This window comes from Canis lupus, chromosome 19, assembly GCF_003254725.2.
Source record: "Canis lupus dingo isolate Sandy chromosome 19, ASM325472v2, whole genome shotgun sequence".
Classification (NCBI taxonomy): Eukaryota; Metazoa; Chordata; class Mammalia; order Carnivora; family Canidae; genus Canis; species Canis lupus.
Window position 1 is genome coordinate 41,573,751 of NC_064261.1, and position 14,324 is coordinate 41,588,074.

The following is a 14,324-nucleotide window of genomic DNA, read 5'->3' on the forward strand; positions in this document are numbered from 1 at the left end:
CACAAAATTCATCAACTCTTAAGTATGAGGAATGACTTCAAGGATGGCAAACAAGGTTGTTGCCTGTAATACAAGGTTTGGACTCATGCGGGAGTTTTGCACATGAGAGATCCTGTATACAACATTTCCCCAAGGGACATTTTGATACACTATTTTTATCTCTGGTTAATTAAAAATACTCATTTATCTGGAAAAATTCTGTCTTCCCATTTAGAAGGGCTTATGTATACTAGACGCTTGCTACTAACCTCTATCTAAATTAAAACACTTAGGTGAAGCCATTGTACTACATTTGGGAATACAAAGGGAAACTTGGTTGTCACCAGTGAGGACACTCTATTCTTGATAATCTGTATCAATAATAAAGAAAAAGTGTTACAGATAGAACTAATTCATCCAGAAGTCATGTGTGTTTGATTTTAGGATATGTTTCATATCCATAGAAGATCCACTCTTATTTATATTTGGTCTATCCTTTTTTTTTTTAAGATTTTATTTATTTATCCATGAGACACAGAGAGAGAGAGGCAGAGACATAGGCGGAGGGAGAAACAGGCTCCATGCCTGGAGCCTGATGTGGGACTCGATCCCAAGACCCGGGGATCACAACCTGAGCCAAAGGCAGATGCTCAACCACTGAGCCACTCAGGTGACCCTGTTTGGTCTATTCTTAAATATTTTCAGAAGTTAAGTATTTCAGTGTCAGAAAGCAGTTTTCTATGAGTATATTTCTACCAATAGGAAAAAGTCAGCCCAAGGTTAAGAAAGCGGTGTAAGTAGTTATAAACAACTGATAATCGACTAAGTGCCCTTATGAGTACAGTATTCTGTTGGCTATTTCATGAATACATTAATACAATCCGTGGCTCATTGGCATCAAGAAATGTGCAAACCAAAATAGGTGCAGTGAAATATATGATACATGCAACAGGAATGCTGAGGCACTTCTAGTTGTGTGAACTTGGTCTATAAGTCTTAGCTTATTCAAGGGTTATTTCTAGATAATCATACCTACATTTCATCTATGCATATATATGGTTCATATGTACTATGTATTCATTCATTAACACAGAAAAATCAAAGAAAGGGAGAAAAGACTCAAATATCAGCTCTTTCTTCAAAAGTATTTTGAGGAGATCCCTGGGTGGCTCAGTGGTTTAGCGCCTGCCTTCGGCCTAGGGCGTGATCCTAGAGTCCCAGGATTGAGTCCCACGTCAGGCTCCCTGCATGGAGCCTGCTTCTCCCTCTGCCTGTGTCTCTGCCTCTCTCTCTCTCTGTGTCTTTCATGAATAAATAAATAAAATATTTTAAAAAAAGTATTTTGAGGCAAAAGTTATTCAGTCAATGTAGTTTGATGGTGGAAATATTTGCTCACTTTTTCTGTATACAGTAAACCACTCTTTATTACTGTACCCAGCATGGAAGACAGGTATCCCAAAGAAGAAAACATTGTTCATAAACATAGTTCCTACACATAAGAATGCAACAAATAACAGAAGTACAGTTATTAAAGGGATTCTAATGACCCCCTGCCTTTATCACATGCATTTCTTTCTTAGAAGAGATTTGCACAGCTACAAGAGAAATATCATACATATATTTCTTCTTAAAGAACCACTTAGCAAAAGAGAAGATAAATTTAGGTATTTTATTTTGGACTTTCCAATTCTCTCCTGATGTTAAAGTTATAGCTTTATTGCTTCTATCAGAAGAGTTTTAAGTAAATAAATTAAATATATATAATTAAAAAATAATCAACCTTGTTCAATATAGTCTCCTTTTCAGTAAAGAAAATATTCTACTTGAAAAGGTAAATAAAATTGTCAAATATGTTGATCTTGTCATCAATTTAATATAATCTGAATGACTCCAGATTCCCCAGTCTTAGGGGCTCACTCATAATTCTTACAAATCCAGAAAAGAAAAATGATAGGACCCCTTGTTCCAAGTGACTTGGATCACCCACTCCTTGCCCCCTGACTCCTGAGGATCCTAGGGGTCATGCTTACATGCTCATGATGGTTGCCAACCACTATTTGCTCCAAACTTCTGCTCCTGGTTCAAATTTTGATTTCCTATCTCCAAACCTTGCATGTCCTTCACCTGCCTTTTCTTATCCTCTTCTGCTTTGCTTCAAATGTAAACACAGCCCTACTTCCCTCATTCTCCAAAGCACCATTCTTTGATTTGGGGAGATGACAAGATTGATGGATGGAAGAACAACAGAAACAGAATTTAGCACAAAGGCCCACAGCCACTCTTTTTCTAGCTGTTCTCCTGCTCATTGGTACCCTTCTCCCTTGCACCTACTCATAACTTCTCCCAGACCTCACCCATATCCTTGTAGCTGACTACTCTTCCTAAGATACCCACTCCTTACTTTCCTCTTGCATCCCTTTTGTTACATGGTGCAGTTTAATGCCCTTTTGCTCTATCTCTCTCACCTGGATAAACCTGTGCACCTATAAACCTGTCTTAACCATAGAATATATCTCTAGGATAAACTGTATTGTCCCTCAGTGTATGGAAGTGGCTGTAGTATCTTTTTTTAAAAAAAATAACAATAACTTCTTTGTTGCATGAACCAAGGCAATACAAATATATGAGTCAGCTTTTAGAAAAATAGATAATGGCCAGTTTCCAATAGTGAAAGCAAATTTAATCACAAGAAATTTGCAATCAAATTTGCCTTATATTCTTGTCAATTAACATGTATAGGATTGATCCACATTTTTATTGGTGATTTTTTCATTTGATGATATCGCTTCAAATCCCTATCCACTCAGACCAATCTATAGATAGCAACCAAGTTTGAGAATGCTCGCTGGGTCACATGAGGTGCCTGAACAACTTCCCCCTTCACCTCTGTATAAAAGCCATTGCTCTAACCTGCCTTCTTGGCCCAAACTATAATTCTTGAAACCATCTTCTCCGTATTTGACTCATGAAAACATTCCTTAAGCTTGAATATTGCCTTAAAATTTGGAACACATACATCAAAATGGTTCACAGTAAGTTATGTTATTATCAAGACTTTTGTAGTCACTTTCTTTTTTTTTTTCTTTTAAAGATCTTATTTATTTATTCATGAGAGACACAGAGAGAAGGCAGAGACATAGGGAGAGAGAGAAGCAGGCTCCATGCAGGGAGCTCGATGTGGGACTCGATCATGGAACTTCAGGATCACACCCTGAGCCGAAGGCAGACACACTCAACCCCTGAGCTGCCCAGGCATCCCTGCAGTCACTTTCTGAGTGGAATTTGCTTCATAATTACCTAGAAGTGAAGAAACCTGTTTAAGAAGAAGCCTTTGCTTTAAGGCAGTATTGTCATCCACAGCTACACTTCAATGCAGAAAATTGGGTGCTCATTGTAGACAATTGAGACAAGCCTAGAACTAGTTACTAAATTAAATTACCAAGAACACTTATCTAGCTAATATCTAGGCAGATAATGGTATGTCTTACTCTAAAGAATTATCTTAAATATGCCACATGAGTAAGACTGTTTCTTGTCCATCTCAGACACTGATCTATTAACAAGTTATTACTCTGAATAGACTGAATTACTGTTATTTGAGTACCATGTGGACACTCACTTTTGCAATTTATTAGTCATAGTATAAGGAAATATGGGATCAGTTTCTAGAATTATGCAGAGACCTAGGTTGGCTATATATTCCATATGTAGCATGTGTGTTCAGCTATACTGAAAACAGTACACAGCCTGTACTATCAGTCCCATACTGGCTGCACAGGGGATAGCTATTGTGTAGATTTGGTTCATTCAGCTTTTCTTGAGCTTCTACAGTCAGTCACTGCTAGGCTCTGAAGGATGCAGACTACTACTTTTCCTCTGCCTTTGAAGGGCTCTTATGTAAATCACTTGGAGCAGTGTGCTAAGTTTCTTGTCAGAGGCACATGAGATGTTTAGGAGAGCTCCTTGAGAGCAGAAGTTCTACTTTTTATCTCTTTGGCAGCTGGAGTACACTTAATAGATATTTGAATTGAACTGAATAAGTTATTCTTTAATAATTTATTATATCTGCCTTATAATATTTTACTAGTTCTGAATGTCTGTCTAAAAAAAGAGACCAGGGCAGCCCTGGTGGCTCAGCGGTTTAGCACTGCCTTCAGCCCAGGGCCTGATCCTGAAGACCCGGGATCAAGGCCCATGTCGGGCTCCCTGCATGGAGCCTGCTTCTCCCTCTGCCTGTGTCTCTGCCTCACTCTCTCTCTCTCTCTCTGTCTCTCATGAATAAACAAAATCTTAAAAAATAAAAATAAAAAAATAAAAATAAATAAAAAAAGAGATCATGTTTTGGCTAAAATTTACTACATGATGGCATGGAATCATTCTGGAGATTTGAAGGTAGATTTAATAAACAGGAGTAAAAGATTCAATATAGAAGATACACATATACACTAGAGCACTCACTGGAACAGGCAGAGAAGACTGATGAAGGGTGGGCAAGTGAAACTCATTAGGAAAAGAAAGACATTGAATTCAGAATTAAATGACAGCATTTACTGTTAGAATACATGTTGCTTGAGGGAAGAGAGACTTCTCTGTGATCATAAGTATCACTTACAGAACTAGCCCAGCTCAGTAAATATTCATTTAATTAGAACAAGCAGAAGTTCCTGATTATATAAAGATAAAAGATTTGATTTGGGGATGAAAAGGAAGAGAAATAAAGACAAAGAGGTAGATTTTTAAAATGAGTTATTCTCACACTAAAATGATATCAGTAGCAGCATGCTTTTCTAAAAATGCAGTAGCCAGGCATTAGTTTTGAGAGTTGCTAGTTAAAATGCAACTTTTCTAGTTAAGGGGGTTTAGCCAGAGGAGACCATAGTTTTTGTCCTCCCCTCTCCTTACCTAAGGAAGGAGGAAAATCATGGTGTGTTATTTTTAATACAATGAAAGAAAAAGAATCTGGTTTATATCATGTTGGAAACAAAAGTAACACCATATGTTGTGCCCACTGAGAGCCATTATGATAATGCATCAGTTAGAAAGTGTATAATTGCTCAGCTCAGAAATGGCACCAAGTCACACAACACTAACACCAGCAATCAGTGTCTGGTTATTTTTTTCTCTGACAGGTTAAAAATAAAAATAAGAATGATAATACAGCTTCTCCTCAACCATTGAAATATTTATTTTCTTATATAGTCTTATTTGTAGGCATATCCTTATTTGAGTAATCACTATCTTTGTAATTAAAGATTTTTTTAATACATAGTCATGACCCTAATTTTTTTCACTGGACTGAGGTTTTGTTTTTTACTGCTTCATTCCAATTTACCTTCTAGAGCACACCCTGCAGTTATTGCTCCCTCTTCTGAAATATTAGTAGAATGTCAATTATCTAAGCTTTTAAATTTTATCATTTTCTGCCTTAGATAGTCTCTTTTGTTGAGTTCAATCATAACATTTTAGCCCAATCCATGGATGAAGGCCAGGGGTCTTTGAGCATCTAATAATTATATGCATAATTGTATGGGTATTTATTGTTTGTGTACTTTTCTGGAAAGTTAATTACTTCATTAGACTGTAAAAGAGGTTTGGGAACAAAAAAAAAAAATTAAAGCTTTGAAATCTTCACTATTAATCCCGGAAGCTCATAGAAAATATAGGTTCTCTCTTGCATTGTTTTGCCAAGTCCAAATTAATTCCCTAATATGTCAACAATATTTATTTACTATGTGTGCCAGTCATGGTTTTTTTAGTTCCTTTACTTTTTCTTGCCCCAATCCTATGCATAAATTCTATTGTTATCCCTGTTTTGCTGATGATTAAACTGAGGCAGTTTCATAAAGCTAGTCAGAAGAAAAGGCAGGCTTCTACGCGGTTGGCTTTAAAGACCCTCTTAATTACTACACTGTATCAATTGTGTATATAACATCCCATTATTATATGCAGGTATTAGAGGATCCACAAGTAGATGCTCATTTGTATTGATGTATCAATATTACAGATTTCTGAATAGCAAGTTTGCTTTTCCAGCCTCAAGATTACAATCAATGAAAATACATTATCAAACTAATTCCACAGTATGTTCATTTATTTTTTAAGTACTTTTTACCCATCTGCCATGTGCTTAGCATTGTGCAACAATTCACTTAAATTATCTTATTTAATACTTGCAGTTGCATTTGAGGTAAACATGGTTATTCCACTTTATAGATGAGAAAACTGAGGTTCTGAGAAATTAATAACAAACCTCATATTATTTTTGAAGTGTCAAAAGTACATTCCAACCTGTGTCTCGCTCACTTAGAGGTTGCATCTCTTAGCTTCTACACTGGGCTGAGACATTGCTAAAATATCTTCTAAAGCTGGGGACAAAATTTGTAAGAATCAGCCTAGTTATTGGCAGTGCAAGGCAGCATAAGTGGAGACATGAAAGGCTACCCCATTTTTTGTTTGAGAAAATCAGCATTGTATTTATTATGCTCTTTCTATTTCAATTCTTACTCTTAGATCCTCTCCTCTGAACTCAAGATTCATGTAAACAACTGCCTTCTTCTTATCGCTGCTGGAATATCCAAGAGATACGTATCAATAGACATCTCACATTTACATTTCCAAAACCTGACACCTGATGACACTCTTAAAACTTCTCTTCCTTATTATTCCCATTTCCTTTTTTTAAAGGATTTTATTTATTTACTCATGAGAGACAGAGAGAGAGGCAGAGACAGGCAGAGGGAGCAGTAGGCTCCCTGCAGGGACTTGAACCCAGGACCCTGAGATCATGACCTGAGCCAAAGGCAGACATCTGCTGAACCATGGAGCCACCCAGGTGCCTTTTTTCTTCCCTTTTCCAATAATGACAATTCTCTTTTTTCAGATAGTTGGGCCAAAATCATGGGGGACACTGACTCTGTTTTTACTCACACCCAATATCCAAATTGTTGGCAAATATCACTAGATCTAGGAACATAATAGATAAAAAAAAAAAAAACTAACCACTTCTCACTTCCAAAGCTAATTGCTCCAATTACCATCACCTGGCACCCAGATTATTGCCATAACCTCTTTACTGTTCTATTTTTGCCCTAATGCGCCATAGTCTATTCTCATCTGTGCGACCAAGTAACTTTATTAAAATGTAAATTAGGTTAAGTCACTTTAATGTTGCATTGTCTAATATGAAAGCTACATTTGGCTATTGAAATTGATATTTAAATGAGTTGCAATGAAGTAAAACTTATAATTTATTTCCTTGGTCATACTAAGGAATGCTTAGTTCAAATGCTTCTTAGCCACAGATAGTTAGTGGCTATCATCCATATTGGACAATGTGGATATAAAATATGTCCATCAATCCAGAAATTTCTTTCAGACACCATTACAATGACTTCCCATCTCACCCCACATGATATGGCACCCTATCCACTTCCCCCACCACTCATCAAACTTCATCTTCTACTCTCCCCTTTGCTCATTGAATTCCAATCTCATTGATTTCCTGGCTAGTTCTTAACACGCCAAAAGCATGTTCCTGCCTCAGGTCCTCAGAATAGTTCCTATTCTCTCTACTTAAGGTCATTTTCTCTCTGATACCTACATGGTTTGTCATATCTCTGCTCAAATGTCACATTATTACAGAGACTTTCTGTGACCACTCTATAGAAAACAGCAACACATCCAGCTCTTGGACCCTCCTTATTCCTTGCTCTGATTTGTTTTTCATTAGGATTTAGCACCATCTGATATGTGATTTATTTACTTCTGTTTTTAACTTTCCCCCTGCTGTACACTCCTTAAACTAAGCTACCCAAAGGCAAGAATATTTCTTTACCGACTGTTTTGTTCTAAACATCTAGTATACTTCCTGGCAGAGTAGGAAAATGAAAAGAAGAATAAGTAAAAGCATGAACTTTGTTTTATCTCATAGGAAACAGTGGCTGGGACAAGCTATGGAAAAAGTATGGAACCCGCTTACCTCAGGATGACCTCTGCCAGTATGTCACATCGTCTGACCTCACGCAGATGCTGGACAAATTGGGGATTAAGTATGAGTGTTATGACCTTCTGTCCACCATGGACATATCTGATTGTTTTACTGATGGCAATGAAAATGGAGAACTGCTTTGTGATTTTTTGACAGAAACCTGCAACTTTAACACAACAGCACCACCTGATCTTAAAGCAGAAATTATGAAAGATCTGCAAGAGTCTGAATTCAGTGTAAAGAAAGAGGGAAAGGTTCTTTTTAATAATAATCTGAGTTTCATAGTGGTTGAGGCATAAATATCAATCATGAGAGTGTACTCAAAAAATTATATTTTGAATAATGTTGATCATTTATTTCTGTATTAAAATTACAAACACATCTCGGTATAAGTAGAACATTGTCTCATATATAAAATCTAGAAAATTCCAAGACATTCTCAGATTTCCATGCAGAATCATATAGGATACTCTTTGTCTTATCCTATCCATTCTCCCTATCAAAAGGCCACATTCAGGTTAAATACCACATAAGCTAGAGAAATGAGACAACTAGTTTCACTGGCTTATTGACAAGAAAATCTTTTCCAATTTGTTGATTATACTGGAATTTCCCAAAATATTAATAAAACATGTACCATGGATTCTTTAAATACTAACAAGTATGTACTTGTTGATATATATGAAAAAGTATATGTTTATTGATTTTTTCTTCTTTTATTAAGAATTATTTGCCTGTGTACTTTCCTCTAGTAGTTTCTATCTTGTTTTTATTGATTACTAGATGTAAGCACCTTAGGATATTAGAAAATTCATTGTCATGTGTTCCATTTGCTTCCATTTTATTTTCTCTTTTCTCTTTATTATATTTTATCTTTGACTTTATAGATTTTGTTTTTTGATATACTGAATTCTTTTTCTATTTTATTCAGTCACATTTTAAGCTTTTTTTCTTTCTTAATTTCTGGGCTTCTGACACATTTTTAAAGGCCTTTTTAAAACAAGGCTTTAGAATATTTACATATTTTATTATAAAAAGTTATAGTTTCACTTTAAAAAAATAAATCTTTGGTTATGTTTGAAATTTACCTAAGTGTAGAAGTCTGAGAAGATGGCCGAGTAGAAGGGCTCTAAGATCACCTAGTCCCACAGTAACTCATATCAGCATAAAATAACTCAGAAAATACCCCCAAAGACTGGCAGAAAAAACTCCACAACTACAGGTAAAGGAGAGGCCACATGTAATTGGATAGGAAGGGTGAATATGATGTGGGGAGCCAAAAGCCCCTTGGCAGTTGAGAGGGGACCAAGGGCATGGAGAAGGATGAGAAACAGTTACACCAGGGAGCCTCCATGGGGAAGAAGAATCCCCAAGACATTTGCCTTTGAAAGTGAAAGGGGCTGAATTTCATGAGTTCTTACAATCAGCAATATGTAAAGCCTGGAATTTTAAAAATTAGCAGGCTTAGCTCTGGGTAAGTCCAATGTATTATAAGAAACCGAGTTCCTGCCCTTAAAGAACAGCACAACAAATATCCCATGTAAATACAGCAAAGAAGTAGTAGTTTGAAAAATACCTGCCAAAACAGAGAGTCCTGTGTGTTTTGGGGGCCTTATTCCAAGCAACAGGTGACCTCCACATATACCTGGTTAAAATTGCCTCCCTGTCCACGTGGCCTTTGCAGAGCAGCACTGGCCAGCTCTGGTCTTCACAGCAACTTCATGTACCCTATAGAAGAGAACCAGCACCACCTTGTTAAAAGTGTGTGCTCCACCCACTACTTTCAAGAGCAGGAGATGTGGCTGACTTTCCTAACACATAAAAATAGACATGGAAGGTTAGACAAAATAAGGAGACAGAGGAATACGTTCCAAATGAAAGAAGAGGACAAAACCACAGGAAGAGACCTAAGCAATACAAATATAAGTAATATGCCTGATAGAGAATTTAATGATCAAAAGACAGACACTGGACTTGAGAAATGAGTGGAGGCATCAATGAGACCCTTAACAAAGTTATAAAAAAAGAACCAATCACAGATGAAAAATACAATAAATGAAATTAAAAATACACTAGATGGAATAAATAAGTTAGAGGAAAGAGAAGAAAAAATTAATGACTTGGAAGACAGTAATGGAAAGCAAACAAGCTGAGGAGGTAAAAGAAAACAAATATACAAAATGAGAATTTAGTGACTGCATCAAGGATAATAACATTTGCAATATAGGGATCCCTAAGAAGAGAAAGAAAAGGGAGCAGAAAATTTATTTGAAGGAATAATAACTGAAACTTCCTGAATCTTGGGAAAGAAACAAAAACCCAGATCCAGGAGGCACAGATATCCCCCAATAAAATCAACCCAAGGAGGTCCACACAAAGACAGACAATACTTAAAATGGCAAAAAGAAGTAATAAAGACAAAGAAAATAAAGCAGAAAGAGAAAAGACAATAATTAAAACTTTTAAGGTCAGAAGGGAATGACATATATGCAAAGTGCTGAATGGGAAAAATGTACAGTCAAGAATACTTTATCCAGAAAGGCTAGCAGTCAGAATAGGAGGAAGAATAAGGAATTTCTCAGACAAAAACTAAAGAACTTCATGACCACCAAACCAGCCTTTAACAGTCCCTGTTAAAAGGGGCTTCTGCATATGACATGATACTATATATAACCCTAAAGATTCCACACAAAAAAATACTAGAACTGATAAATAAATTCAGTAAAGTTGCAGGATACAAAATCAATGTACAGAAATCTATTGCATTTTTATATGCTAATAATTATGCAGCAAAAGAGAAATTAAGGAAACTATCCCATTTACAACTGCACCAAAACCAATAAAATACCAATAAAATACCAATACCAATAAAATACGGAATTAAAATGTCCGTATACCCAAAGCAATCTACACATTTATGCAATCCCCATCAAAATACCAACAGCATTTTTCAAAGAATTAAACAAATTATTCTAAAACTTATATGGAACCAGACAAGACCCCAAATAGCCAAAGCAATCTTCAAAAGGAAAAACAAAAATGGAGGCATCACAGTTCTGAACCTTGAGTTATATTACAAAGCATAGACCAAAACAGTATGATACTGACATAAAAACAGACACATAGATCAATGGAACAGAATAGAACACCCAGAAATCAATCCATAAGTATATGGTCAATTAATCTTTGGCAAAGGAGGCAAGACTATGCAATGTGAAAAAGGCAGTTTCTTCAATAAATGGTGTTGGGAAAACCAGACAACATACAAAAGAATGAAACTGGACCATTTTCTTATACCATTAAAATAAACTCAAAATGCATTAAGAACCTAAGTGTGGGACCTGAAACTATAAATATCCTAAAACATAACACAGCCAGTAATTTCTCTAACATCAGCTTCAGAAACATTTTTCTAGATATGCCTCCTGAGGCAAGGAAAATAAAAGCGAAAACAAACTTGCACTTGATGGGATGAGCACTGGGTGTTATTCTGTATGTTGGTAAATTGAACACCAATAAAAAATAAATTTATTATTTAAAAAAACTTGGGATTATATTAAAATAAAACGCTTCTGAACAGCAAAACTGGTTAAAAACAACCAACAAGATTAAAAGACAACCTACTGAATGGGAGAATATATTTGCAAATGATATACCCAATAAGGGGTTAGTATACAAAATATATAAAAAATTTATACAACTGCACACCAAAAAAATTCACTTAACAAATGAGAAGATATGAACAGATATTTCTCCAAAGAAAACACATATAACCAACACATTAAAAGATGTTCAACATCCCCCATCATGAGGGAAATGCAAATCAAAACTACAAAAAATATTCCTCACACCTGTCAGAACAGGTAAAATAAAAAAAAAAAAAAACATAAAAAACAAGTGTTGACTGGATGTAGAGAAAAAGGAACCCTAGAGCACCCTTGGTGGGAATGCAAACTGCTGTACTCATTGTGGAATACGGTATGGAGATTCCTCAAAAAGTTAAAGAGATATATGTACTACTATGTTTATTGAAGTATTGTTTACAATAGTCGAGATATGACAGCAACCCAAGTGTCCATTGATTAATGAATGGATAAAGAAGTGATTTTATATATTTATTCAATTATATAATGGAATATTATTGCCATAAAAAAGAATGAAATCTTGCCACTTGCAACAACATGGATGGGGCTAGAGAGTATAATGCTAGTGAAATAAGTCAGAGAAAGACAAATATCAAATGATTTCAATCCTTTGTGGAATTTAAGAAACAAAACAAAGGAACAAAGAAAAAGAAAAAAGAGAAAGAGAGACATAAACTAAGAAACAGACTTTTAAGTATAGAGAACAAACTGATGAGGATTAAAGAGTACACTGATCATGATGAGCCCTGAGTAATGTATAGAACTGCTGACTTACTATATTGTACACCTGAACTAATGTAACACTGTATGCTAACTATATTGGAATTAAAATTTTAAAACTTAATTTTAAAAAAAGGAAAAAAAAATAAAAAAAATTAAAAAAGGAAATTTACATAAGTGTAAGGAGTGAAAAAGAGAACAAACTGTTTATCCTCACAAAGATAGATTGCTATACATACTTTCCTTGGAGGGAGGGAAACTCCACAGACTTAAAATGCATTCTGTATCACTTATCAAATTTCCAGAAAATCTTGAATCTATTTCAACCCTCTAGAGTCTCTTATATTCCTCTAAGATCTCTTTTAAGAGCAAAAGTCATCCTTGGACAGGATTTCAGAGGATTTTTGAGAGTATTGAATGTGTTTATCTTTAATGGTGAACATCTATCATTCTTATAAAAGCAGTACATCTCTTTAAATAAGTAAATAATCCAGTAATTTATAATTAATAAGTAAAGACATATTTAAAGTAAGTAAACAATTACTACTTTCTGTTAGATACAGAACAACAGTTAGATTTTACTGAAGAGCTCATGGACCCTTATTCTCCCAGGGATGAAGCCTTCAACATAGTGTGGTGTTCACTCTTTCACATTACAGAGCTACCACTTAATGCTGCAGGATAATCACAGAGTTAACACCTCTCCCTAATCTCCTGCTGAGGCCCAGGAAGTATATGGGAGTGCGCAGCCTATTTTTGTTAACAAAAGACCAAACTTTGTTGTTCATTATGAGTAAAACTGGCTTGCATTGCCCTCTTTTCTTGGACAACTTCATCAATGTTTTCTGAATTATCAGTGACAACAAATGAAATGACAGTTAACCAATCAGTTTCCTGAATATGAACCCTGAACCATTAATCATACTGATATGTACTACTGACAAAGGAAATCTGTGAGGCAGACATAATTGATGGATATGGGCCATGACGACCTTGAACAATGTCCCCAAAAGGATAGAAATCAAGACTCTATAGAGCAAATTATGGCCTTTTCTGAAAAGCACACGTACAAAACAAAACAAGAACTGAATAATATGCTACTTACAGATAGAAAAGAGGGATATCCATAGAGGGATATTTGTAAAAATGGCCTTTCTCATCCCTAAAAACATCACTTACTAAAAAAAAAAAAAAAAAAAAAAAAAAAAAAAAAAGGATAACTTCTCACCTGCTTCAATTTGTTAAGGTAACGGGAACACTTGAGCCTTTAAAACAAAAATCCCCATGAGTACTTACCAGGCAGTGATGGGAAGTTACATAGGTACAAGGAATGAAACTATTGACTCTTTGAGTTTGTTCTTTTGGTTCAGAAAAAAGCCTGTAACATGAATTTGGAATGCTAGTTTATACAAAATAATACATTCCCCAGTGTTTAATATGGTGCCATTCATATGGGTCCCAAGTAATGGGTGTCTAGTGAATGATTTCTTTCTCAAGCATTCATCTTGTAACCATGTGTTTATATTCTTTTTTTTTCTGCCTGTGTGTTTATATTCTTACTGAAAGTATAACTCAAGAACCCAATAAAATTCTTTGTTGCCCTTAGTATTTATATAAACCTTAACTTATTTAAAGTATTTCGGACACTTTTTTTATTTTGTTGTTAGGGAGTATTGCCAAAATCCAGAGAAAACATTAAGTGGAGTGCACTATTACAGGGTTCTGATATTTGCTTATTATAAAAATTGGCAATTTTCTTAATAAAAAATTCTGCCAATCTGGGCACACATAAAATAGTAATGATTTCTGGTGTATCTCCATAAAAACATACACAAAGGTCACAAAGAATACTAGATCTTAAGTCTGTGAAACTGCATAGACCTGAATGTATATTTAATGTTTCAAATGTTTGCTTAATAGAGTAGCTTACACAGAATATTTTGTCATTTTAAAGGCATATATACATGTGTTTACCCCATCAGAACCTTATTTCT

The 14,324-nt window shown here is 35.3% G+C and overlaps 1 protein-coding gene across 2 annotated transcripts in view; it reads left to right on the forward strand.

Annotated features, from left to right (window-relative positions):
* Positions 1 to 13,935, forward strand: part of HNMT (histamine N-methyltransferase) — a 51,642-nt gene extending 37,707 nt beyond the window's left edge. For both annotated transcript variants that reach the window (XM_025430712.3, XM_025430719.3), the window contains one exon: positions 7,910 to 13,935. In XM_025430712.3, the coding sequence (XP_025286497.1) occupies positions 7,910 to 8,265 (356 nt within the window). In that variant the 3' untranslated portion in view covers positions 8,266 to 13,935. The remainder of the gene's footprint in view (positions 1 to 7,909) is intronic.
* Positions 13,936 to 14,324: the final 389 nt, after the last annotated feature.